This window comes from Lagopus muta, chromosome 17 (assembly GCF_023343835.1).
Source record: "Lagopus muta isolate bLagMut1 chromosome 17, bLagMut1 primary, whole genome shotgun sequence".
Taxonomy (NCBI): domain Eukaryota; kingdom Metazoa; phylum Chordata; class Aves; order Galliformes; family Phasianidae; genus Lagopus; species Lagopus muta.
Genome location: NC_064449.1, coordinates 7,820,956 through 7,847,844, shown reverse-complemented (window position 1 = coordinate 7,847,844; position 26,889 = coordinate 7,820,956). Strand labels below are relative to the sequence as shown.

Sequence of the window (26,889 nt, the reverse complement as noted above, 5' to 3'; positions counted from 1 at the left end):
TCCTTCCAGAGGACAGTTGGAATGGGAAGATATAGCATGGTTAACCAAAATCCAGACTCATCTGAGCTCCTTGGGCATCTCCTACTGCATCATTCGGGACCTGAGGTATGTATTTATTTCTGGGAGCACAAACATGGTGCAAAATTATTCAGGCTGTATTTTCTGCATATGGTACATTGAATCCCTAGAGGAAATGGTTTAAAGAGGCATGCTTAGTGGTCAGATAGGACTGATAGTTTTACATAGCACAGTGGGTGCAGTGTACTTCAAAGGTTCCCTGCACCTTTAGGGCTTTCCACTGAGGTTCCCCTTTTTTTTCGGGTACCTTCCCACAAATCACCAGCCATGCAATAGAGAGCTTTACTCAAGCTCAGCAGCAGCACTTGCCAAGGCTTTGCATGTTGCACTGAGATCTGCTCTGCTACCAGCATCCCTGATGCCAAGTCCACCCACACGGCCTCCTGCCACCCAAGGAATGAATCGTGGTGACACCACAGCTGGGGGCTGCAGACAGGAGAGGACAGCCATCACATGGCCCAGGGAACACAGCACAGCCCACCCCACATTTACAGCGTGCTGCAGGCACATCTCAAGCTCCTTGTGAAAGGCCAAGGAAAAAGGCACCACCAGACCCTGGGGCCAGAAGGCCAGGCCCATCTCTTGCTATTCCAGTGCCCACATGTGGCCAAGTTCTGAATCTTCTCTTCTTTGCCTTCTCCCATCGAAGCACAGGGCAAGCTTTTTGCAAAGAAAACAAGTGTCCTCTGCTGGCTGCAAATAAAAAATGCATGTGGCGATGCTCTGCCTAGGGATAGCATTGGGTAAGGATGTGTTACGTGGAGTTTGCAATCTGACTTGTTTTACAGATGGACAGTAATCCAACCACGAATTGGAGCTAAGCTGGTTGCTTGCAGTGCAGACAAAGGAGGGTTGTCAGGGAGTCTGTGCCTTTAGGCTCCGAGTACTGGGCAGAGTGCAGCCCTTCTCCATAAGCAGTTCCCCAGTACAGCCTGAATGAGGCATAAGATGGTGGGGGCTGGTAGGGGCAGAGCAGAGAGGGGCAAGAGATTGGAGCTGCCTGAGGTGCAGGGGCAGAAGAGCTCTCCACCAGCATGAAGCACATTTGGGGCAGTCTTTGCAAAAAGGACATGAGAGAAGGGGCCAGCGTGTGCTTGTGCTCTGTGTTTCTGAAATAATCCCTCAGAGATCAATGGGGTTTCACATCTTTTCCCATCTGTTCTTAATCTGTTCACTTGGCAGATGCCAAACCACCATACCCTGTATGGGAAAACACAAAACAAAACACAAAGCCTTCTATCTCTCCTAGTTTTATTCAGAACCATTCTCTGAAGCCCAGCTCTGCCCACACCCCAGCCATGCATGGAGACCCACGGAGGAGCCTGCAGCAGGAACAGCTCTGCCTTCAGCAAGTCCAGAGAAGGGGTTTGTGTCTGATGGAGCAGCTTTGTGTTTATGCAACCCAGTGACTTCGGGCTGGTGATTATCTTCTGCTGGCATCCCTCTGATGCCAAGAATCCTCCAATGACATCTCAGCCCTATTATTCCAAGCACCAGAGTTTTGCACAGCATCAGTCCCAGCCAGGAGATGTGCCGACAGAAGGGATCTGTCTCACAAAAGGGCACAGACCAGCAGTAGGGCCAAGGCAAAGCAGCACATGGGGCCCCCGGTGACTCCTGCCTCTTGCTCATGCATCCTTTCCTCCTACCTTTATTTCAGAGTTCATCACTGCAAAATCTGCTGAGGACATGAGCAACAGCGTTTTAATGGCATCCATGAATACTTTATTTAAGGCAGAGACTCAGTGACTGCAGCACTGTCATTATCAGTGGCTGGACCAAACCATAATAAATAATACAGGATTACTCCCAGCATCTAAAAATATCCTAACCTAAGCTGTTCCCATCCTCATCCCATCAATTGGAAGGGCTGAATGTTTGCCACAGCTTATACAGTAAATGCAGTTTAACTTTCTTCTTTCCAAATGCTGAAAACTGGCTCTTTTCGGGACGCTTCAATGTAATTTACAGCTGTATTACCAACTCCTTAATGGTTGCCAGGTTCTCTGGGCTCCTTTGAAATCGAACACGATAAAAAGATGAGAGCCAAAACTGACCACAAGTTCTGTGTCTGCAGGTTCCCATGTGCCTTTCTGGTCTTCTCAGCAAGCTAATGGAAACAATCCTGTAACTTCAAGGCAGAACGATGAGGTTTTAGAATTCCCCTGACTGGTAATGAGAGAGTTGATACAGCTTAACAGCAGGCAAGTGTCAGTGCATTCCTGTGTCTCAGTATTACTGCTAGGGTAAGGTAAGAGGGGGCTGTGAACACCACAGCATGCCCTGCTTTGTTCTCATGCAGCTCTGCACTCCCTTGGACCTGTCAGTTTAATCAGTGAACACAGCCTGTGCCTCTCCAGCTTGGCAAAGGCAGGACTTGGGGTGAAGGAGTTCTCCTGAGCCAACCTGGTGCGTTCTGCCAGTGACTCCCAGCTCCCTGAAACTTCAAGAGGAAGATCAGCACAGTGAAACACAGTATTTTTACATGTCCTCACAGCAGTCATCATCATAAAAACACAAACCTGAGGTTTGTAAAAGTCTAGCAATAAAACCACAGACATCTTTACAGCTCCCAGACATGCAGTGCTCCTCAACAGCAAGCACAAACCCTCCCAGATGCAAGGAGCAAAACTAACTGGGGAACAAGCCTAATTATTTTACAGTGTAGGAAAAAGGAAAAGAAAAAAGAAAAAAGCCACACACGACACCAATTTGCAGGTCAGTACCAGCCACTATCAGGGAAGTGAAAACAAAACCTGTTTGTTTTTTCTCACCTGGAGGCAACAGAGCACTGAGTTGTGTAGAGGCAGAATGCTGCACCTCTAGGCTAGAGTGTGTTTTCAATTCACAGTGCACGCTCAGATCCTGTGCTGTTTTCTGATTGTTTAAGCCCATTTTCTTTGCAAAGCAGATTACAGGCATCTGTACTTCCCTAGCTAGCAGTAAGCCTGTTCTGTTCCATGGGAATAGAGATCGTTTCTTTCAAAATGTGAGGCAAGCCCTCCAGCAGTGTAGCTCAGCTTCCCAGTGTGCTGTGGCAGGTTATTTAATATTTCCATGCCTTGAATCTCCCGTCTGCAAAATGAGTGCTGTGTTCCTCCCTCCCTCTGTCCAACAAGGTATAAAGCTCTGCAGGATGGGCACAGGCACTGGCTGCCCGGGGAGGTGGGGGATCACCATCCCCAGAGGAGGTCAGGAACCATGGGGATGTGGCACTGAGGGACTTGCTCAGTGTGCACGGTGGGGGTGGGATGGGGGATCTTAAAAGTCTTTTCCAGCCTTGATGATGCTATGATTCCATGACCTGAGCTGGTGGTAGGACTGTGCACAGAGCCATGGCGACTCAGTGGGGTGCCGAACACTCAGCAGGGTTACAACACAGTGGTTGGGGGAGGATTTTCTGGACCCCCTGCTGTAGTTTTGCAATTCTTCTGCGCTTGAATTCACTGAGGTGCAGGCAGGATTTTGTGCTGTCTGCCTGCTTGTACCCTGTGGGGAGGAGAGCATCAGCTCCAGCTCTTGCTGGGATGATGGTACTGATTCAGCTATTGACAGCTCCAGTGCCTCCTCTCTTCCTCTGCCATGGAAATGAACCCATGTGGTAGCAGTGATGGGAAATTACTCAGAGAGAAAAAAAAAGCTCTGTGTTAGCCAGGCAAATACTCCAGAATAAACACAGCCTCAGCCTAGTACCGTACAGCTGTCAGGTCCCATTGCAGGAGGTTTCTTGATGCTGATGATTTAACAATTCTCTGGCCCAAGGGTGCATCTCCCATTGAGAATCTGTTCCTCCAGAGCCACTCCATCACTGACCAGAGAGGAAGCAATCACAGATTTGTGTGTGAGTGTATGCAGTGAGAGTTACTGCAAGGTAACAGCTACAGCAAATCCAGCAGGTCAGACAGAATGCAGGTGGTTGTGTGTCCATACTGTGCTCCCTGAACACAGGGGTCACTGCCCTTTACCCTGGTGATCTTCAATAGAATGCAATGGGCAGAGCCTGGGCATGCACACACGCATCTGTCAGTGACTGCTGATAGATTTTGCTGTTGTTGTTGTTTTTGCAAAAGCTTTGAACATGGCATGCAGATGTCACAGGTCTTCTTTTGCCCCAGAAAAAAATCCACTTGGTCTTCTGTGAGTGACCCGAGGTTTGGGCTCTGTGTCTTGTGGACTGACTGAGCTCAGCTGTTCAACTGAAGAGCTTTTGGAAAGCAGATTTGGACCCTGATCACACATCTTCTGATTGAAACAGGAGCCCTGGCTCCTGGGAAAGGCCCATGATATAATTGAAAGGTGGGAAGTGCTTCACATTGTTAGGAAATGTGCAGTCACCGTCCTGGCTTACATCCACCTGATGAGTTAGTGCTGAAAAATAATGGATTGTTCAAACGCGTGGTTGGTGGGTGGAGATAAGGAGCCGACCCAGCAAAGGGCTGCTGCCTCCTCGCAGCCACAGCAACGCTTTACAGCCGGGCAGCAGGTCAGTTCACGCGCACATTTAATGGATAAGGGCAGCGCGCACTCGGTGTTCTGGTCAATGCATGTCAAGCATGCAAAGCCCTTCCGGCCACCCGCTGCTGCAGGGAGCAGTTTGCTCCTTCCAGAGCAAGGCCAGGCAGATCTATTGGAGCCGCTGCTAAAAACTGAAAGCAAACACCGATGCTCACAGCGCCCCGCTAGAGAGCACAGCACCGCTGTGCCAGCAGCGCTGAGCTGCGGGACCGCGTGCCGGCCGTCCCTACCGCACCGCTGCGCGGGGGCCGCTCCGTCCCGTCGCAGAACCGGTGCGGCGGGAAGGGATCTCCAACCCCACGGAGCAGCTCCCGGACGCGCCACGCACGAGGCGGGGCCCGCGCAGCTCAGGCCGCCGCACGTGGTCCTGCAGCAAACAGCGCAGAGACACGGCGCGCGCGCAGGGCGCGGATCCCAGCCTCGCTCTAGGTCGCGCCGCTCAGCCGCGCTTCACGCGGAGGACTTGCGGGAACGCGTGCGCACGTGAGCTGTCGGGAGCCGCTCCGAAAGCGCAGACGGCTTGTACGTGCACGCGCAAGTGCACGTGCCGCCCCCCGCACCAAACGGTGCGCGCGGTGCACGCGCAGCTCGCTCCCGGCGCGCGGGGCGGGCGCGCGCCCTCCCGGAGCGGGCGTGGCCACGGCAACGGCCGCCGGCGGCGCTGACCCGCGTCGCCATAGCGACGGGCCGGGCTGCCGCAACCGCACCTGCGCCTGCGCCGCCGCCCCCGTACCTCTCCCCCCCCCCGCGGCCGGTGGGCGAGCGGCGGCCCCGCGGGGCTCGGCGAGGCGATGAGCGGCTGAGCGGCGGTCCGAGGGCTCCTCGGAAGGCCGAGAGCAGGTGAGGGGCCGCGGACGAGGAGACGCGGCGCGGCGCGCGTCCCCGCCCGGCCGAGGGGCAGCGGGTCGCCCCGGCGACGCCCGCAGGGGTGGCGGCCCCTCGATGCCGCGCCGCACGGCGGAACCGACGGGGGCGGGGCCGGGCGGCGGAGGGCCGGGGCGGGGGCGATCTGCATTGCGGGGTTGGGGCGCGGCGGGTGGCCGCGCCGAGCGGGGCCGGGGCGGTGCGGACGGATCGGATGCGGCTGCGAACGCGGCGCCGGTCTGCCGTGTAGTTCGCCCGTAGGCGAAGGTAATCGTCTCGGCTTTGTTGGGAGCGAGGCTCGGCGCTCCGGATCCCGGCGCTCGGGCCGCTTCACGCTTGGCGAACCCTTTGGGGCGCGCCCGTGGCTGCGTGCGGGGGATTCGAGTCCCGGCGCGGCGCGGTGCCGGCTGCCGACGGAGCGAATGTGGATTCGGCGCAGCTCCGCGCCCTTTGCTTTCCGCCCTCCCCTCGCTCCGCTCGCTGTGTCTGCGCGGTTCCTCCCCGTTCCCTTCCAAAAAGACGGAGGTCTCCCGAGCGGCCCGGAGCTGGGTGCAGTCCTCAGCCCCGTCCTTGTTGAGGTCGTTGTCGCTGAGTTTATTTGCGTTCCTTAAAGCTGCGCCCTTTATTTCAGATCCCAGGTAGAACTGCACGCTTTTAGGGCTTTCAGACCAATTTTTTTTTAATGCGTTTTATCATTTCACGGACAAAAATCAACCTGCGGTGTGTGCTCGAAGGCTGCAGGTATTGAGGGCAATGTGTTCATTCGGGTCTGCTGCATTATTGGGTTCTCTAACAGCAGAACAAAAACTCCCCGGTGCTGTTATTCCAGAACCTGGGGCGTAATGCACACCAAAATATGTCCTGAGCGTTACAAGCGGTGTAGTAGAAGATACACAGTTGCAGTGATCGAGTTTGAAGCTTTACTTCCAGTACTATTGGGCTCCAGTGCTATTCTTCCTGGGTTAAAAAAGTGTTCTAAAGCAGCAAAATATTCAAGGATTGCTTTTGTATCCTTGAGTTTGGCAGTGCCTTGCGATGCTCCCTGGGTAAAGGGAACATTTACGTAATTCACCCCTTTGGTCAAGTTCCCGTCTCACCTCATTTCTCACTGTAAGGAAAGAAAGGAATGTAACTAGTGGCGCTGGCTTTGCACAGAGAACTGATAGCTTCATTTGTCTGCAGCATTCCAATGCTTACCAATGGCTCACAGGTGACAGCAGCTAACACTGAGGGGCTTTTATGAGCCGCAGTTCACTGAAAGACCAGCATATGGGATCTGTGTCTGAAGGAGATGGGTGTGCTCTGACCGGACACAGCACTGATTGTCGTTTCATTGCTGCCGTGGTTTAAAAAACAAACAGAAAGGGAAGGCTGAAGGACTTTGGTGCTGAAAAAGGCAGTGGCACGAGGCTGGGCTCCGTGCGGCCTGGTTCACGGTGCTTTGCTGCAGAACGCAGTGAGCCGCTGTGTGCGCCGGAGCTGCTGCGAAACAGAGCAGCACGGAGAGCAGGTTGTGTGCCTGTGTGCCTTCTGCCGTGCTGCCAGCCGTGGCGGGGTGCTGCAGTGAGCTGTGCTGGCTGAGCTGCGCTGCCCGGAGCTGCAGTGCTGTTGGCCACAGCCTGCCCTGAGTGCATGGTGCTGCGCTGCCAAGCCAGCAGCAATGTGGGATGTGCTCCTGTATGGGTGCTGGAGGCTGTGCTTCCCTCTGGTTGCTTCGCTTGTTGGTAGGAGCCAGCCTCCCTGATACATCTGTATTGTCTACAGTGAATGGGTGCCTCGTTTGTCTCTGTGTTCGTTTTTTAATGATAGCAGTGTTGTCTTGCTGTAAGCGAGGGCATCCAGCAGGGCCACAGCGGGTGTTGGTCAGGATCTGCGTGATCAGTGAATAACTTTGGTGATGCTTTCCCAGCTCGTTTCTCCTGGGAGTGTTAAAAGGGGTGATAATAGAAATGGGAGCAGTACCTTGGTTTGCTGCTAGAAGCGTCCATCTGTGTGGGAAGAACACATGAATTGTGTCAGCAGTGGCAGGGCTCCTTGGTGATGGAGGTGTGCATGTTTCTCACGTGTTTGATTGCTCCTTGCTCCTCGTGAAGGTGCAGTGGAGCTCTGTATGGTTTTTCATTCTCCTGGATCCTTGTGAGGGCATCAGGTGCCCACATCTGTAACTGTCTCGGTGTTCTGTGTGTGCAGTCAGACTTGGTATCCTTGCTTACAGGTGGGTGCACACACAAGTAATCACTGCCACTGCATTCCCTGCAGCAGCTCTCAAACCTTTGCTGCAGCCCATTTTCACATTTCGTTGTTGTTCTGAGGCCGTTGCTGTGCAGTGCATGGCATGCTGAGGGCAGGGCCGTGTGTGGGTCTGAGAGCCCGGCTGTGGGAAGTAGTGCCTGGTGAGAGGCTCCATCCAGTGCACAGAGCACTGAGGGGTGACTGTAAATCTGAACTTGTGCAATAGGAGGGAATGGGACTGTGCTACTGCTGGGGCTGCTTCAGTAGGAAAATCATGGCATTGGGTTGGCTCTAGGGGGCAAAGCAAATGCCTGTGCAGGATAGCAGAGCTTGAGCTGACTGTGGAGAGAGAGACTGCATGGTTTCCTTCAGGACGTCCTTTGAAATAAGCTGAACAAACACTATTGGGATGGCATAAGTGTGTGGAGATGGGAGAGCTGATCTAAGCAAAGAACAGCTAAGTGACTGTTGGTTGGCATTTTGTTGTTAGGGATACATTTAGGAATGTTTGGTCAGTTCAATATAAGGTTCTTCCAAGAGAACTTATGTCCTTAATTGGTTCTTGAGGTTGTGTTTTGTGCTGCATACAGAAAGCGTTCTGGCAGCTCTTGTCATGTTCCAAGGGAGCGATGGCTGGGTAGCAGTGGAGAGGAAGATCACAGCCTGCCCATATCTGCTGGCAGGGAGCTGAGGTGGCTTCCCAGGTGACAGTCACCCCGTCTGGTTTGTGCAGTGGATACCAAGCGGGTGGCTTTAATAACTACAGTCACTTGGGCTTCGTTCTGGTGGTTTCCTTTAGGCTGTGTCTAAAACCACAGATGAGCATCTTCTGGCTCTTCCCTTGCAGTGGGGCGTAGGTGTGCTCTGACCTTGTGCCCCAGCACCGAGCACAGCCCCAAAATAACACTCACTTCACTGATGTACTTGGAACTCCATCCATGTGCCTACGATCAGAAAAGGCCCACAGCCTGCTTGGCTTCTGCAAGGCAAGATTTGTCTGTTGAAAAGCTAGCAGTTGTTTGTGATGAGCGTGTGATGAAGTTGGGCCTTGGAGTCTCTTGTTCATAGGCTTCATCTGAGCTGCCTCCAGATCTACATCTGCAGCTATAGCTAGAGATGTTTTGTGATGGTTGCGATGCTGGGAAATGAGAAATAGTGCATGTGCAAGGATGGAATGCAGCACACCATACAAATAAAGCTTGGGAAGCGGGCTTTGGTGCTGGCCTCACTTTGTAAGGAGAGGGCTGTGTTACTGTTGTGGTGTCAGACAGTGCTCTGCCCCTTTTAATGCGTTGTCATCTTTATCCAATGACACCTGCATCCCTGGCTGCTGTTTGCCAGGTAGGGATGGTGGCTCAGTGTGGTAGCTCTGCACCACGTGATACTTTTTGTATAAGAACATCATAAAATAAATGAAAAAGCACTGAAGAGGAAGGAGGAAAAACCATGGTGACAGAGCTGTTCTGTGGTGTATGCAGTCACAGCTTTCTTTCCAGCATTGGCTTAATCTGTCTGATGAAATCCAGCCAGGAGTTGGTTGCTTTGAAATCTGCCCCACTGATTTCCATGGTGAGGGTGAAGATTGCTCATCTGGGCTGCTAAGGACTTGGCTGACACCTGCATTTTTACCCCTTAAATTCACTTCTTGATTGTAGCCAGTGCACATTCACTATGGTTTGGAAGAGCAGGAGTTTATTGCAATCTTGAAACTGCATTATAGCAGTCCCTGTTAGCACGGTGTTTCATGGAGGGGGCACCAGCAGTGTTCCATCTGTGGAGCTCCTGCTCTGGGTGTGCTGGGTATGGCCATGCTGAGGACCATTCCCTCCTAGGTCAGCTGGGCTGCTGGCCTGCTTCACTGTGCATCCTGCCTCTGTCTCCAGTCATCCTGTGTCCAATTTGGCTGTATTATCTGTAGGGCACATGATGCCATTCTAGGAAGAGGAGTATTTTTTCAGTAGCTGGCTTTTGCTTTGTTAGTTTGACCTGGTCTCTAGTTCGGTACTGGCTACAAAGTTCCTATGGGGGAAAAATAAGAGGTGGGGAAAACGCATGTGATGCACTGGTGTGTGAGAGCTGTGCAGACTGCGGTGTGAATGCTTCTGCAGCTTAGAAGGAAATTCCTAGTGCACGAATGAGGGAGGAAAAGCACTGGAGCTGCTGTCTGTGAATGCTGTGCTGTGGCTGCACCACGGGGCACTTCCCTTCCACATCACCTCTGCCATGGCTGCGGGCGGCCTGGGGGAATGCCAGCCCTGTGATCTCCATCAGAAGGGAGGGAGGGAGGGAAGGACTGCTGACAGAGGGGCTGCAGCTGAAACTCATCAGAGCGGATTGGTTTAATTGCGCTCACTGATTAACTTACCAGTGCTGCAGGGGAAATGATGCTCTGGTGCTGATCATTTCTATCTTCTGCCTTCGCCAATAAAGCTAGCCTGCCTCTGATTATTCTCCTTCGGACTAGGTAATCCTGGTGTGATCTTTAAAATGCAAGAAACCAAAATGAAAATGGAAAAATAGATGAAGAGATTAACAGTGACAGTCTGTTTTGCTTTTTCTCACATTGGAACTTAAAAGGTTAAAAATAAGTGTATTTTTGAGGAGTCGAGTTGTAAGTACTTCTCATTTTTGTTTGTTGCTAGGGGTGAATTTGTTGTCTGTTGAGGTGACAGAGACACCAAACCTGGCAATGCTGAGTAACCACTGGTAGTGAAGGTTTCAGAGTGCCACGTATGGGCGGCTTGGTTACGTAGTGCTGCTGCTGCTCAGTGTTTGTCAGGAAATACATTTGATAAACATCCCTTTGAGCCTTGGTGTTCTGTGCACTCTCGGCTCCTGCCCTGCTGATGGCATGTGCTCTGAAGCTGGTTCTGTCCTGCTGTCACACTCATTTCCATGGAATTGGGAAGACTGCATGCAGACATGTTTGTATCAAGACTTACAGCCCTGATAAAACATCAAAAGTTCCTTTTGTAATGGAAGATGTGCATGGCTGTAATGGAATGTAATGGAAGAAGCAGGGCTGTGTTATCTTTATGAATGACAGAAGCGTGTTGCTTTCTCAGGGTATGTGTTCTACTTATTTTAAATGTGTAGAATGAAATTTGTGTCTTAAAACTACACACCACAAAGAGCGCAATGGAAAACATTTCACGTACCAATATGAACCAATTAAGGTTGTCTGTGTCTCCTGCCAGGGAACAGAATTAAGATATGTCTCTTGCACAGCATGGGGTTCCACAGTTGTACACGGTTGTCCAGGCAGTGAGAATCTCTGTAATCTAAATAGTGCAACTTGCTTTTACAGAACGTAGATAACTGAAATAACCAAATAGGGCCTTAGTAGTGACATGGCAAAGCAAAGCATCAGCTGTGCTGAACCCAGCATTGCCTCCTGTCTCCTTGCTGGATGGCGTGGCTCCCAGCAGCACTCCAGTATCACCAGCTGCTCCCACAGACCTGTCCTTGCTGCTCCTGGGAGGAGGCTGCTGTGCTGTGTGCTGCCCTGGGGAGGATGGCATTTCTCCCCCCGATGGCTGTGAGATTCCCATCCATTATGTGCTGCTGCCCATCGCTCTGGCTCTCCAGAACTTGCCCGTTTTGCAAGTTTACTATTTAAATGACATGTTCTGCTTGTCCCCCATTTTACTCACTGTGTCACTGTGTGGGATGCCAGGCTCTGGTGGCGTGGGGACTGCACTAGTGCTGGCTGGAGCACAGTGAGGAAATGCAATAGCAGGCAGCAGCAGCCAGAGAGCTCTCCTCCCAGTGCAGTGTGTGGCTGCACTCAGCTGCATTAAGGACCCCTTGTTTTGTATTTCTCTGTAGTGACGGTGCAATTTAGTCCTTTCTCCTGTGTTACTGTCCAGGGATGTTTCTAATTCCTGTATCCCCAGAGGTAAATGGAAAACCCCCAGCTAGACAGAGGCATTATGGCCAGGTTTCTCAGAATTCTACTTTTATCTTATAACAGGATTAGTGACTTTGTCTGAAGTTAATCCTTTAAATGTGTTAACTCCAAAAAAATGAGTTCTCTATGCTGCTCTGGCCTAGAGTTAAATTAGGCTGTCTGAAATGAGAGTACTTCCAATTGAAATAGCATGAAACAGGAAAACCTTTCACTTTTGAGGCACTTGCTTGGTTACATATTAATTCGTTGACAGTATAATTCAGCTGTTTGTCTTGAACCAGGTTGCAGAGTGAGGATCTTTATATCTATCTGCAAGTGAAGTCATTGATACAATTCTACCTCTTGTTCACTGGCAGAGTAACTGCATGCCAGGATGGCAACTTCAAACCTGGAGAATCAGCTGCACAGTGCCCAGAAGAACCTCTTGTTTCTCCAGAGAGAACACGCCAGCACCCTGAAGGGCCTGCATGCCGAGATCCGGCGCCTGCAGCAGCACTGCACAGGTAGCTGGCAGGGTGCTGGGTCACTGCTTGCCTCTTCTCACAACGATGGGGGAACTGCTGTAGAGCCCATCACAGTGTATCTTTTGGATTTATGTATCTCAGGGCATGACGAGTGTGATCGTTAAGCAGTGATTTTTTTATTATTATTATTATTTAAAAAAAATAAAAGCCTGTTACCTTCTTGTTCTGGTTGCTTAAGATTTGGTAACTGGCAGTGCATCTCCTGTTATTTTAAGTGTGCTTACTGAGTGGCTTATATGTTGCTGTCCTAAAAAAAGTAATTATTTATTTCCCTCAGACCTAACCTATGAGCTGACTGTGAAGAGTTCAGACTTGTCAGGTAAGGAATACATGGCATTTTGCTTTGATGTTCACATTAAATTGCCTTATGTTTTTTAATGTTTTATTTTCTCTGTTACAAGTAGGTGAGAATACTTTGCACATGGGATATTGTTGGCTATAAATTCAAATGGTGTAAGAGTAGCTTTTTCCTTTTCAGAATCATTGTTATTGATGAAGTAAATGTCATAAGTGTCAAATATTTACAGGCTGGTTAGGCCTGGTTCCGTGGCTAATGGGGGGGGACCCACAACCCAGAGGGGAAAGGGTAGGGAGATAGGCCTAAAAAGATGGAGATGGGCTTCTTATTGGAGAAATTCAGGCTGCAGATCTCTTCTGAGCAGCTGGGAAAGTGTCCAGCTGTAATAACTAGAGACATCACCCTATGGTGGGGTCAGCCTGTCCCTGAGGGCATGCCCTCACCAGTGCAAGATCCCCTAGCTTGAGTGATGCGTAGTGTTCTTGTGAAGAGAAGGCAGGCAGGCTCAGACACCTGAGCCCCAGGGTGACTTCTACAGCAGCAAGGAGAACCCACTCTGCCTCCGGAGTCACAGGCTTCAGCCATCTGTGAATGGCCAAAACTAAAGCTTCAGCCTCTCTTGGTAAGCTGAGACAGCTGTTCCATCATGCTCACCAGCCACCTGGCATTAACTGGGGGAGAAGTTCTTCTTAATGACCAGAAAATTTGCAAGATAGCTCCAATTTGGAGCAAGTTCTGCAAGAGTAATTTCTGTAATCCCTGTTCTCAATGCATGAAGCATCTTTTAAACTATAGTGAGTGGCACTAACTCCTCACTTTTTCCAGTAAAAGCCATCCTGCTGCTTCTGAAGATGAAGCAGTTGCTACAGTATTGGCAGAGGTTGGTCTTTGGGCTCTTCCTATGGCTTTGGAATGCCAGAAAGAACCCTGCTGCAGCATTTTTCTTAGTGGCTATCCTTAACTTGGAAATGCTTCTGCTTTTCCTGTTCTTCTAGGAAGCATTAGTTCAAGAAGTGATGAACTCAAAAGAAAGTGTGAAGATCTTGAAGCTCAGCTGAAAGCCAAAGAGGCTGAAAACAATGAATTATTGAAAGAACTTGAACAAAAGAATGCAATGATAATGGTGCTGGAAAACACCATTAAAGAAAGAGAAAAGAAGTATTTGGAAGAGTTGAAAATGAAAAGCCATAAGCTCAATATGCTGTCCAGTGAACTAGAGCAGAGAGCAAGCACGATCGCTTATTTAACTTCTCAACTGCACGCTACTAAGAAGAAGCTGATGAGTTCCAGTGGGACTTCGGAGGGGACCCCTTCAGGCAGTCCGGTGTTGTCCAGCTATAAGCCAGCCCCTCCCAAAGACAAACTGCCCGAGACTCCACGGCGCAGAATGAAGAAGAGTTTGTCAACACCGCTCAACCCGGAGTTCGAAGAGGCCTACAGAATAGGGTCGGATAGTCGGAAGCTGCTGTTAAGGGAGCACGTGGATGCCATGCCTGATCCCACTCCGTTTCTGTTGGCCAGAGAAACGTCGGAGGTCCACCTCATTAAGGAGAGGCCGCTGGTTATTCCCCCCATCGCTTCGGATCGAGCAGCCGGCGAATCGCACAGCCCAGCGCGAGAGAAGCCGCACAAGGCGCACGTCGGAGTGGCGCATCGCATCCACCACGCTGCGCCCCCCCAGCCTCAGGCAGAGGTTGAAACGCTGGCGGTGGATCAGGTCAATGGAAGCAAGGTGGTCAGAAAGCACTCAGGGACGGACAGAACTGTTTGAGTCAAATCACTGCTGCCCTGTTCTGTCGCTGTTTATGCACTGTGATCCCATAGGATAAATAGCACCTGCAGTAAAGTTTCTTTCGATGCCCCATGCATGCCAAACTTCTTCCAGATACATCATTAATAGATTATCCTCCTCTATTGATACCTACTAGGACTGTGTTCATATGGCAAGGTATATAACTACTAAATGCTGTGGCCAAATCAGGGGTACCTGACTGCTTGCTTCTGAGCACTGCTCCATTTATTGTATCTACACGTGTGGACAAAGGCACATGCTGCAGGCTGTGTTATTAATATTAGTGAAAACAAGCCTATTAACCTGCAGCAATAGGTATTGGCTGTTAGCATTTGAAATAGCAATGGTTCTTTTGTCTTCACTGTGTATGTAGCACTTCATACACAAACATTAACTTTCATGACAAAGCCTTCCTCACGGTAGCATTGAAAATCCATGGGCTGTACATACACTTTAAAACAAACTAAGGACTTTTTTCCTTCAAATGCTCTCAGTTGTGAACTGTGTTCATAGTTTCTCAAAGTCCTGAGAGTCCCAGTAAGCATTGTTTAGTCCTAAATAACTTGGTTTGTGGCTTTAAGTAAAAAATGAGGAAGAAACATGGGAAAATCACTGTCTTCAATGGTTAATGGTCCTCTCAGAAGGAGTATGAACATGTTTTTGTTTGTTTTTTTAAACTGAACGCCCTCAATGCACATTTTACACTAGTCAGTGAGTACACTGCACTTGTGGCACCTTCCATACTGGCTCAGAGCTCCTTTTTTTCAGGGAGAAAATGTACCCGACTGTCCTGTATGAGAATGGTTCTTTATGCTCTAACCTGCACTTTTTTTATAAAGATTGCTTTTTGTGTTTTGGTTTTTTTTTTCTTGAAAAGTTTAGACTTATTCAGGGTATCAGTGGTCAGTTCTGACTTCTAACAGCTTAGAAGCCTGAGCTGTGCCTCTAAAATGTGTGTACTCAGTTTTAAATGTAACTGACTTACCCACTTCTTACAAGAGGAGAACCTGGCATCCTTGACTTCTATCCAAGTCACTTGGGATGCACCTGCCTTGTACTTGTCCTGGTTCCCCTGTCTAGTTAGCAACAGGTAGACCCTGCATCTGTTGTTAGACTACTTGATTTTTGTTTCTTCTTTTTGTTCTTTTTTCTAGGAAAGAAAGGCATACTGAGAGCTGTGTATGTAATTTTTGGAAAGGAGTTTTTCTTAAATTCTGATCAGCACCTCCAGCTTGCCTCTGCTTCACTCTTGTCTGCAGCCTCTGAGTAGGACCAGCAAGAAAAAACGGCTCCCAAATGCTGCTAAGCTTATGATGTGCCTTCAAAAATTTGGAACACGTAACCTTTGTAAAAGCTGATGAAGGATCCCTGCCTGCCCTCTTTCCTTCCCCTTGCCAGCTGTAATTTGCCCCTCCAGCTTTTTTTCTGCAGCTGTGTGTTGGTGTGTTTCCCTCTGGAGCCTTGGGTAACTATCTGTCAGCTTTCTCCCTCCTCCCCCCCAAAAAAGGCACTGACAGGATGAAAAAAGCTGTTCTTCCTACCTGTGGTACTGCTAACTTCCCTGTGCAGCATGCTAACTTACAGCAGGGTTGGTCCCAGTCAGAGAGGATTTGAATGTCCACTGACCTGAAGGCTTCCTGTGCCCTGTCCCTGTGCACCCTCACAGCTCAGGCACTTGCTAGTTTGAGAAGCCCAAGAAATGCTTGTCAGCGTTGTGCCTTGCCAGCCGTGTGCTAGGATTTGTTTCATGAACTGTGGGGAGGGACAGGCAAAAGCTCTGTTCCTGGAAAATTGGCTAAAGAAAGTTTGTTATCCTGGAGTGCTCAGTGTATTGTATTTACCAGCAGTGTTTTCGGTTTGGGGATTTTTTTGGTGGTTGTTGCCATATTTTTATGGCTGTTGTATGAGTGAGCTACCCTGCCACTTGTTCAAGGCTGATGGAAGGCATCGCTTCCAAACCCAGCAGAAGTGATGCTTTGGGCAATTAAAAACATTTCTTACAACCATACAGCCAAACCTTAGTCTTTGTGTCTGCGAGGCTACCTTACTACATCGTTCCCATATATATATATGTATTTTTCCCATATATATATACACACATATACGTACACGTATATATATACACACACACATACCAGTTTGAAGTGTTTCTAAGAGGAAATACAAATGATAAAACTCTTCATTTTTAGAAGTGTTTATTGATACCATTAGCTCACAGTTGTAATGTAGTACTGGAAGTCAGGTGTGCCTAATGGGACCCCACCATGGGGCTCAGTCTTTGCCTCTTTTTCTTTCTTCCCCTCTCTCACACAGGGGATGCTGTGAGGATAATGCAGTGCCTAACTGCAAACTGTCAGTCTGCATTCAAAGTGAGACAAACGCCTTGAAGCACCCAGTGGGAAATGTGCTTTGTGGTGTAAAGATCAGCTTCAAAAACAAGGCCATCGCCCATGGCGTTCCTTCTCTGGGAGGTGGTGTACACCGGTGTCCGGAGGGTGTTCTAAAGAGGAAAAGAGGCACTGAGTGGTGCTCCAAGCACTGCGTGAAAGTGGAAGCCAGAGGGGTCTCTATAAGAGATGGTTGTCTTCAGAAATTCGCTCTGAGGACTGAGGAGAAGCTTTATGCTGCACATTTTACATGCTGAAGGCAGTAGTGGTGCTGCTTGTGCTAAGAGCAAAAGGACTAGCAGCTACTGAGATTTAAAATAGGAGGAAGTTGATAAGCAAATCTATCCCTGTCCCCAGTGGAAAGGTACCTGGAGTTTGAGCCTGTGTGCTTCAGTGGGTATTATCTTCAGGATGGGTAACTCCACCACCAGCACCCCAGGCTTGCTTTTTGTTAGGCAGCTGTTCTCCGTGTCCCAGTCTGCCCCTTCCAGAAACAGGCCAGAAACAAAGCAGCCTGCAAAGGCAGAAATGTAACATCTTGTGTAAATCAAGCTGCTACGGCAGTGTAAGGCAACTGTTCCTGCAGCAGCTGTCCTGTCCTCAGCACCGACACAGTAAGGACAGAACTCACAAACTGTACCTGCAGGGAGGTATGTTACTGACCTGTGGTGTTTGTTCTTAGCTGCAAGCTCTGCCTTTAAGACAAATTTCCAATTGAAACTGGCTTAGCTGCATTATGTATGATAAACAGCATTAGGACTAAATACTGATTTTCTTGCAGCTTTCTTTCCTACAGTGGATGCTGTTCTTCCAGTTATTTGCTTGTGTAACAGCCCAGTTCTGAGCAAGCTTTGTCACTCTGATGGTGACATCATGCCAACAGAAGGTGGAGGTTTGAATGTTAGCAAATACAGAAAAGAAAGTGATTTGTTATTAACTGAAAGCTGTGTTTGGAAATGGAGGGGGAAAGCATCTCTGTTTTCGTCAGTCAGGTCTAACACTCAGAGATGCTAATCTGGCCCTATATCCTGTGTGCATTGTATTTAGTCATTAGAACATTGCGAGCCATCAAAACTTCAAGGATATCTTTACATAGTAAGTAACACATAGCTGTATGTTTACACACATAGCTTTTTGTTTACATACATTATTTGCACTGTAGATGTATCTTTAAGAATTTGCTAGGATGAAGTAGTATTTTCCTTATTAAGAAAACGCATATGGAGAAAAGAGCAAAGTAAGTTGAAGAAATACTTGAACGTGTGTGTGAAAAAGCTGGAGAAAGAATGAAGCGTTCAGTTTACAGCAGCTCAGCAGCAAAGCAGGAACCTGAACCTGGCCCATTCCCAGCTCGTAACCACGTGGACTGTTAAATGGCATGACTGCATGCGTTGTCTGCAGAGGTATAATCAAATTAATTCCACCCAGCAGGCCAAGCAGTTTCTCTTTCTCCCCTCCGGCCTCAATTAACCTTTTTTTTTTCCCTCAAATAATCATAAAGTCACCTACCTTGTGTAGGCCCTTCAGTGATGTCTTCTGCAGTCCTGTATTTGGTCACCTCGGTGTACAGGGTGGAGTGATCCAGGGGCCACCTGTTTTTCCTGCAGGTGGCTTGAACAAGAGCTGTCAGGTAGGATTCTGGAATGTGCAGGCCTGAGAGCCACATCACCTTTGGTTCACAGTCATTAACCTGTAGTCAGGAACAGAAGACAGCCTGCAGTGCTTGCTCTGTTCTCCCACCAAACCTCCTCAGCTCAGAGACCAATCTTAAAGGTTAGCCAGTGGTTTCATTCTCATTCTGGGTGGTGACTGGTTGGCATAAGTTCAAATTAAGTAAAGCAGTGAAATTTCAATGACTTCCATACCCCATCACTAATCTGCACTGCGTATAAAACAGACACAGAAAGAGCTTTCTGGGGTCCTCCATTTACTTACCCAGGTGCTGTACTGGTTGTACCTATCTGTGAAGAAAATAATCCAATTTCCAAGGGTTTTTAGCGTGTCGGGGGCCAGCCGCCTCCAGATGCCAGGAATCTGTCCATTGAAGAGTGCCCGAGCCACATCGTCCAGTTCACTGCTCATTCCAACTTCCCCAGCCAAGGCCTGGAACGACAGTGACAGTCCTGAGTGCCAGAGCTGAGGCAATTAAAGCCTGAGCTGATTGCAGCTGCTTGCTGTGAGCAGCAGTAGCAGCGCTCCTACGTACGCGCTGCAGTTCAGCCAATGACTTTGCCATGCAAATGATGAGTTTATTAAAACGTTCCAGTTCCTGCAACAGCACCACAGTTGTTGGGGGCAGCTCCAGTCCAAAATGTTTTCTTATCTTGTTGAGATCAAATACTTCTGGTATTTTGTTTTCTATATCCTTAGCAACATGAGCAATATATTCATCTCGACTAACTCCTGTACCAGATTCACCTGAAACAAAAACAGCTTAGTGAGACTAATCTGAACAAGTATCACCTCTATTATTAATTTTTAACGAGAGAACTTTGAAGGCTGACTCTGCCTGGCGCCCACTTCTTTACCCACCCTGTGCAGCACTGACCTTTGCACCAGCAGCCTCCCTGCATGCCCAGCACTTCCTCTGAGCACGTGCTGAACTACTCCCTGCTGCCAGGGCTCAGCAGCTCAGTTGCTTTCCTTCCCTCTCAGTCCCTGTTCTTTGCTGCCTCTGCTCCATGAGGCCATTACATGTGCTGGCAGGCAGAGCCCAGCCGTGCTGCAGCAGCAGCTCCTCAGTGCCAGCCTGTGGGAATCCAAAGGACCCAGACTGCTGTGGGGCTGCAGCATACTTGGTACCACAATCCCTGCAGTGCAGTTCATCACCTCGTCAGTTCCTATTTGCAGTCCAAAGTGGTGGTGGATGTACCTGTTTGAGGCTGCAGTTCAAGAAGATGAGACCATATACCACGAACTGCCTGTGTGTAATACCCGATCTCAGCATTGGCATGAAGACCAAATACTTCTGGAGTGTTGGCAAGGGGCAGACATTCTATTGCCACTGCAAGGCAAAACACACCTCATAGTGATGCATACATTATGCTACAGCCACCAGAGCACATATAGAGCAAGTAGAGTTCTTTTATTTATTGCTAATTTACCTAAGAGAAAGCATTGCTTACCAACAAAGTCATCTTTTACCGTCCCTTGTGGAATCCTATAATCAACCTCATCATTTTTGTAAAAATGAAATGTTTGGAATGTGTCAAATATGAAATCACCAAGGTACTCATCCATGTAGACAGTCAGAATGCGACGATCAAAGCTGTCAATGGCACGGCCGCCATACATGACCTAGACATAATTACACTAATTATAGACCACTTTTGAGGCAGCAAATAGAGTTTAACAGAAAAAAAGAACAAACACTGAAAGGTCCAAAGCATTTTGCTATTGCAGTGGCTGCATAGTGTGAGTACAATGCTGTCTCCCTTCAAGGTTTCCTCTAGCTCCTTCTCAAGGGAAGCTGTTCTGGGCAACTCCTGATAGCCAATCTTGGTGATGTATTTACATACACGCAACAGTAACTTCCTCAGTAGCAGCTCAGGATCAGCTGTGATTAAATGCTGCCAAATAATAACAACTTCCTGTAAGATTTTGTGTGGCAGCAGCTACTTTGAACCGGCCAGCTGCTACAGAGCACACACAGCAAGGACAGCATGCTTTGGAAATACCTGTTTGTACAGCTCTCACATCAGTCACGGTCCACTGCACTAACAGTACTGTAAAGTTCTGCTGTTCAGTGCCTTTCCTCAGAGGATCCCAAAGGCTCTCTCAGAATTAAGCATCATCACTCCCCTCTTGTACAGTTAAACACAGTGGCCCCTGCTAATTGAGGCAGTGAGAGTAAGTGACTTGCTCAGGAGTTTCAGGACTGCCCAGAAGAGATTCTGAACCACCTCTATGTTATGACACGGCTCAGGGATTATTTAGTGACAGTGTAGGTGCTCACCTCACCAATAAGATACTTGAGGCTGCTCCAGGGGATTTTATCATCATTTTGCTGGAAAGCTTTTGTCAAGTATGTGTGAAGAATTTCCATGCAGACCTAATAAAGATGTTAAAACAAGACAAGATTCAAAAATCAGCTACACACATCCATGATTTTACTTAACACAGTTCTTGTTTGAAAACTAACAACCATTTCTTCCTCAACAAAGTGAAATAGAAAGCGTACATCTTGTTAAGGAAAGAAACCCCTAAGGGAGGGCTATTAAATAAATGCATTTATGTAAACAACATATATAAATACAAACATAAATGACTGAGAATCTCATTAAGTTCTGTGGCCTTAGTGTGATCACAATTGACATTATAGAAGATCGTGAATCTACATGAGACCACAGCAACAACAAAAAAGAGTTAATATAAATTATATTGCAAGAAAGGATTGAAGCTGGATAGATTATGTGTTTTCAAAAGTAATTTGAGCAACTCAAGAACATAAGAGCCGTTGTCATTATTTTCTTACCTGGAAATCAGATTCATTAAAATCATATGGTACGTTCCAGCCAACCTTCCCAAACTTCCTCCTCTCCTGAACCACGGCATGGAAAAATGCCAGCACATAGACCAAGGATTTGAAGGCAGGATGTGGGCACTGCTCCAAGGCCTCTTTGGGAATTCTGAAGTAGGTGGCTCGCATATTCAGTTTCAGACCATTTGGTGGTTCTGTTACAACCTGTCACAATAATCAGGGACACCATCAGTTACTGAATAGCATCAGGAAAACAAGCAGTAAGTGTATCATGCAAAGTTATACAATGCAAGCCTAAAAAACTGATCAGCCTTCTAAATTCATGCCAATATGGGACTTTTTTGTATGTAAAGATATGCACCTGACCTTTTCTCAAGGTTAGCAGAGATGTGAAGAGAAATCTGGTATTATTTTAGAAATAGCTATTTATTGGAAAGATTAATGCTTTATCATACTTTTTGATTTAATCTACTGAAACATTACTAGTAATTTACATATTTTGCTGTTTCCTACATACCACAACATTAAGATGGCTTAAGTCTTTATCATGACTTTACTAATTATCAAATGAAAGCAGGGTCAGCTTCCTGGCAGCACTGTCAAAGTGCTGTAAAACCATGCTGCCTATGGTTTGACCTAGAAAGTGCATGTGTGCAATCTTAAATCAGAAAGATGTTTGTGCTCACTTCTCCCCACTGAGGCAAGAAGCAGTGCTGAGGTGAACAGTCCAGAGCTATCAGTGATAAAGCAGAGCACGTACTGGGTGGATCTGATACACCACTGCCATCTACTCTATGAAATAAAGTTATTACATTACGGACCGGTTCACCACAGCAGAAGTAAAGCAGTCACACAATAGAAACCTAGAACTGCATCATGGCTTGTGCCTTCAAAATAATCAGCTCAGCTTGCTTGTGATAAATGCTGCAGCCTGAAGTAGCAACTGGAAATCATTATCCTATTACAGTGTCTGCTCCACTGACACTACTGCCAGGCTAGACAGACCTCAGCTCTGCACCAGGGGTGACAGGACTATTTCTGGCTCTCGGATATACTGTATCTGTGACAGCATTTGAATGAATGTAAAGAGTATTTGTCACATCTCCAGGTTTACTCTCAAAGCTCTATTCTAAAATAACAGCCCCAGAAAAAAAAAAAATTGCTTAACAGCTGTTATCCAAAGGAAAAAATAATCACCAGAAAATAAACAAGACGATGAAAAACCTATCTGGACAATGAAAACAAAAAGCTTGTACACAGCCCAAGTCAACATGCTGCATTCAGGTCCCACTCCTCCCCAAATCAGCCTGTTTTCTGAGCACACAGGACATGCTCTGCCCCTGGGCTTCCACACAGCACCTTCAGTGACTTCTGCAGAATCCCAATGGGGAAGCCCTCGGTTGGGTCTGTAGTCAGCCAGAGGCGAAAGTCTGGGTGAGGATTTGTGATTTTCTCCAGGGCCTTTTCCAGAGTGATAAGCCACCTGACCAAAAGGTGACAGTTCTGCAACATCAGCCACTCTCCTCTGACCACCACGTTCTCCAGCATCTGCAGGGCAATCTTACGAGACAAAAAGAACAGTCTGTGAGGAACATTCCCCTTACCATAAAAGCAAACCAACTCTCAGGGTCAGTGCAGGAGATTTCTTCTTGCCAGCAAACATACCCAGTCTTTTAGTTATAATAGAATACTCTTCCCTGCAAATGGAATTGCACCAATATCACAAACAGTTGCTGTTTTTTCATTAATCCCTTTTGAAATTAAAGTCATGTAGATTGCTGAAACACTTCAAGACACTGAAGTAGTGTACATGGCCCAGAAAAGGATGGTGATGAGAGTCTAACAAGGGGAGATCTAAATAAGCTTCTCAGAGTTCTTCCACTGTCTGAAATCACAGCACATTCAGCAGTTGCTAAGCTGTGGATGTTTCAGCCTAAGGGTCCATAATAAAACAAAAAAAAAACCTACAGGAAAGACAGAAAGAGCAGCAGAACATGTTTTTCTAATACTGTGACTTCAGATCAACCCCTGTCCTTACTTTGAAAGGCTACAGAGCAACTTCTTTTCAGCTCAACTACTTTTTAACAGCTGAACACAAAAGCCATAAAAGCAACCTAGCAACCAAATGCACTTTACATAAAAGCATTATTTCTAGTTTGGCAAATTGTATTCTATTTCCAAAGCACAAATTAACTTCATTTTCAATGGCCTTCAGAAAGGAAATTTGGACAAGCCCATGACAGTAAAAGCATGATTTGCAATTCACATGCCAACTCAGTGCCCACAGAACGTCCCAACCCTCCCAACTGAAGTTACCTGTTCTTGGCCTTGTCCCATGGCTAGGAATTTGAGTCTGTCCCCTCCAAAGCCTGTCTTCTCAGCCAGTTTCATGAGGTCACTAATGGGATCACAGCCAGGACTTAAGATAAAGACAACTGGTGAGTAAGGACTGCTCTGCTCAAAGACAGCTTCAAAGCTGATCACGGGGGGCTGCACATACCTGGTAGGAAAAGAAGCACAGTGAGCTGCTCTACAAAAAAAGTATCAATTTTGTTGTGTAAAAGACAGCTTTAATACAGACACCAACATTCATTTCAGACTGCACATGGAAATAATACAGAGAAAAAAGATGCTGCACTGTGTAGGAGAAATGCACAAGCCATTTACATTTGAAACAAGAGCGACTCACTTCTCACTCATGGTCAGTGTCACATAGCCTGTCACTGCCCGATACACTCGGTCCACTCGGAAACACCGCAGGAGGAGGAGTTTCTGAAAGTTTGTGAGACTGTTCTGGTAGTGCATGGGGAATGGCATCTGCTCCAGAGCATCTGTATCGTACCACTGGCAAGAAAAGGTGGGAGACAATGCAGATCGATCAAGTGGATCTATCAATGAAATTGCTAGGAAAAGCAAAAACAATTCGACACAAGAGAAACAAAGAAGAAAGTCAATTCACTGCCAAGAAATTTAAAAAGTTTCAGCTTTCTGAGTACAAAGCATTGGTTGGAAGGTTCAGCCTCTACTGCCACACCACCACTGTCCACCTCTGGTGTTATGGCAGGAGGCACTGCTGTCAGAGCAGCCCTCGTGTGATGCAGCAGTACAATAACGACAGTGAAATACTGACTGTTGAAATCAACAGCAAAAATTCCACTGGCTGAACAGGGCAAAGAACTCAAAGGCATATGACTGGAAAATAAAACACATACAGTACAGCACAGAAGATTTGGGGGGGGGGGTTATTTCATAACAAGAACCCTAATTATTCTGCAAATAAGCCAATCACTCAGTTCAAGAAGAAAAGCAATGCCTTGACAGAAAGCACCAGTGGTGACATGCCTCCTACAGAGTTCTATGGCACACTGCATCATACTTGAACATTTAATACCAGAAGAAAAACAAGGAAAGAGAATAGCATTGCAGAAAAGCACGTACATTTTTCCATACATCTGGATTTTTTTCCACATCATCTGGAAGAGATTCAAATTGCTCAGGAAATAGTTCAGACAAGCGAATTAGGTCTTCCCAGCCTTGATCTGGAAGCCAAGCATACGGTTTCTTTCGTGCACTCTTCTCCAGGGAAATATTGCCTAGTCACATTGAGAAACTGAAGTGAATGTCCATGTCATAAATTCTCTGGTACATGACCACACATACAGTCCCAACACACAGAGAAACCGTTTGGAAATCTGTTTCTGGAAGCACTGTGAGATTAAACTGGTCTGCTGAAGTAAACACAGCATTTTACAAGTGCTTGCAAAAGCCAACGTTGTATCTTTGCACGCATTTCTACTTATAAGTAGTTAGAAAATAACTAGAGATTACTTTCTCAGGTAACATTCTCATTATCTGTAGCTAACACAAGATTTGTCAGCATTTATAGTAAAAAGAGATTCACCTCTTCACTGTTTAACAAAGTGAAAAAATACCAATAGCAAAATCCACAACTCATGTAAAACAACATATTTCAGCTGACTTCATGTGCTAGCATTTATCACAAATCATCCTCAGTCAAAATCTATCTTGGAAGGATCTTCTAGCTATCACCACATATATATTTCTATACAAATATATTCACATTACCTTTTAAAAAGAAGTCAAGTTCTTCATGGGGAACTCTGCCATCAGCTTGCTCTATCTTCACAGTCATATTAAAGGAGAACAATAACTTGTGCTTCTCAAACAAGCCTATGTTAAAAGGACAACATTTTCAAAAATCTGCTCCAGCCCCACATGTTTTAGATCTACATCCTGCACCTGGTCACCCCACGAAGATCAAGGTGAGTGAAGACAGGGGTTTGGATCAGGCTTACAGAACTACAGACCGAGTACAAGTTTGTCAAAATGGCATCTGTGAGAAATACCCAGGAATGTAAGATCCGTATCTGCAACTGGCCGTTTGCAATTGGATTAAGAAAGGTTTTATTTAATTCAGTTGTAATACACATACTTCAGATAGAAGGGAGTGATTGTAAGCCAGGAACTATGCTGAAAACTCAACATCAGTGAATTTGTTATTGTTTGAGAATTTGCCTCTCTACTGCAAACCAGCTGAAAGCTGGTGAACAGCAGAGCATCAGCTTGTCATTAAACTGCACTCACCTGTCATTAAACTGCACTCACCTGTCATTAAACTGCACTCACCTGTGCAGCCGTAGTTATAGGTGTTGAAAGTCAACGTGTCCACGATGTTTTTTAACCTCTTGGGAAGAATAGGACTGGGCATGGATTTCCGAAGAGAGAGTCCAAAAACCTCTAAGAAGGAGACCAAGGAGTACTGGTACATGATGTTGACCACTGCCATTTCAGACAAAACAGAGAACAAAATGGCCCCTCTCCTGGCAGCTGGTCTGTAGCCGTCTCGAAGCTGATCAATATCTGCCGCCGTTGTCGCAGCCAGATGAAGTTTCTCTATCACCTGCCAGTCATTGATTTTATACAGGTCTAATTAATGCACTGACATACTAATATACAAATATAATCAGTGTACTAAGCTATTTTGAAACAACAATGATGAACATATAGGATGTAAAAATACTGCAATTAACAGCATGTGTTACAAGCACACAAACACCAGGAGGCAAGACACTGAAGACTAGTAATGTTCACATATTAGCCTACTTTTAAGAAGACCGTATTTGTGTAAAAATGCCAGTCATTCATCTTTAAATGCTTTAAATACATTAAATTTCTCTTAGGACTCTGTACAAAGATAAGGCTCTATAGCTTGTGGAGAGGAAAAGACACTGCTGAGTGCTGAAGCACAGTCCCCGTTCAATTGGAGACACCTGAATTAAGTCAGAAGAATTGTGCCCTCCCACTGCCTGCCTCTCACTGTTGACTATGTAGGGAATCTGGGCAAGAAAACCTAAAGAAGGATGAATTTCAAAAATCATAGGTTAGAATAAATGAGTCCCACTCCATGTATTTATGGAAATTAAGGGCAAAGATTAGCACAGGATCATAGAAACAGTATGGGAAAGGCCCTCTGGAGTTATTTACTTCAATTTTTTGCCCAAAACAGGACTACTGCCACCACTAGGTCATGTCATCTGTGCCTTTGCCCAGCTAAGGCCTGTAAGCCTCCAAGGACAGATACCCTACACCTTCCCTGAGCAACAAATAACTTGAAATTCCATTTCAGATCCAATATGATACAAGACAAAGATCGTTCCAGAGCTGAAAAAAATACATCACCTACTCTTTGTTTTAAAACTGTGAACAACTATTACTTTGGTCCTAATAATGACTTTCCTGAAAGCTGGACTATGTTCTCTGATGCAAAACAAATAGTGCTCAAAACTGA

At 47.0% G+C, this 26,889-nt stretch overlaps 2 protein-coding genes across 5 annotated transcripts in view; one reads left to right on the top strand and one right to left on the bottom strand.

Annotated features, from left to right (window-relative positions):
• CCDC92 (coiled-coil domain containing 92) overlaps window positions 1–16,199 on the top strand; it is a 47,673-nt gene extending 31,474 nt beyond the window's left edge. The window contains exons 3-7 of one of the 4 annotated variants that reach the window (XM_048964380.1): window positions 10–105; window positions 2,156–2,282; window positions 11,956–12,102; window positions 12,401–12,442; window positions 13,417–16,199. In XM_048964380.1, the coding sequence (XP_048820337.1) occupies window positions 11,973–12,102; window positions 12,401–12,442; window positions 13,417–14,192 (948 nt within the window). In that variant the 5' untranslated portion in view covers window positions 10–105; window positions 2,156–2,282; window positions 11,956–11,972 and the 3' untranslated portion in view covers window positions 14,193–16,199. Of the gene's footprint in view, window positions 1–9; window positions 106–2,155; window positions 2,283–5,286; window positions 5,434–5,619; window positions 5,725–9,994; window positions 10,154–11,955; window positions 12,103–12,400; window positions 12,443–13,416 lie in introns of those variants that run through there. The other 3 variants (XM_048964379.1, XM_048964381.1, XM_048964382.1) reach the window with 3 other exon arrangements.
• Window positions 16,200–16,449: 250 nt separating this feature from the next.
• The window catches only part of DNAH10 (dynein axonemal heavy chain 10), a 54,032-nt gene continuing 43,592 nt past the window's right edge, over window positions 16,450–26,889 (bottom strand). Inside the window, exons 65-79 of the mRNA XM_048964362.1 lie at window positions 25,728–26,001; window positions 25,167–25,271; window positions 24,519–24,673; window positions 23,770–23,924; window positions 23,397–23,580; window positions 22,440–22,640; window positions 21,075–21,284; window positions 20,556–20,651; window positions 19,726–19,897; window positions 19,473–19,604; window positions 18,807–19,018; window positions 18,536–18,703; window positions 18,110–18,290; window positions 16,969–17,114; window positions 16,450–16,713 (exon numbers count right to left, since the gene is read on the bottom strand). Coding sequence (XP_048820319.1) covers window positions 16,567–16,713; window positions 16,969–17,114; window positions 18,110–18,290; window positions 18,536–18,703; window positions 18,807–19,018; window positions 19,473–19,604; window positions 19,726–19,897; window positions 20,556–20,651; window positions 21,075–21,284; window positions 22,440–22,640; window positions 23,397–23,580; window positions 23,770–23,924; window positions 24,519–24,673; window positions 25,167–25,271; window positions 25,728–26,001 — 2,538 coding nt within the window. The 3' untranslated portion in view covers window positions 16,450–16,566. The remainder of the gene's footprint in view (window positions 16,714–16,968; window positions 17,115–18,109; window positions 18,291–18,535; window positions 18,704–18,806; window positions 19,019–19,472; window positions 19,605–19,725; window positions 19,898–20,555; window positions 20,652–21,074; window positions 21,285–22,439; window positions 22,641–23,396; window positions 23,581–23,769; window positions 23,925–24,518; window positions 24,674–25,166; window positions 25,272–25,727; window positions 26,002–26,889) is intronic.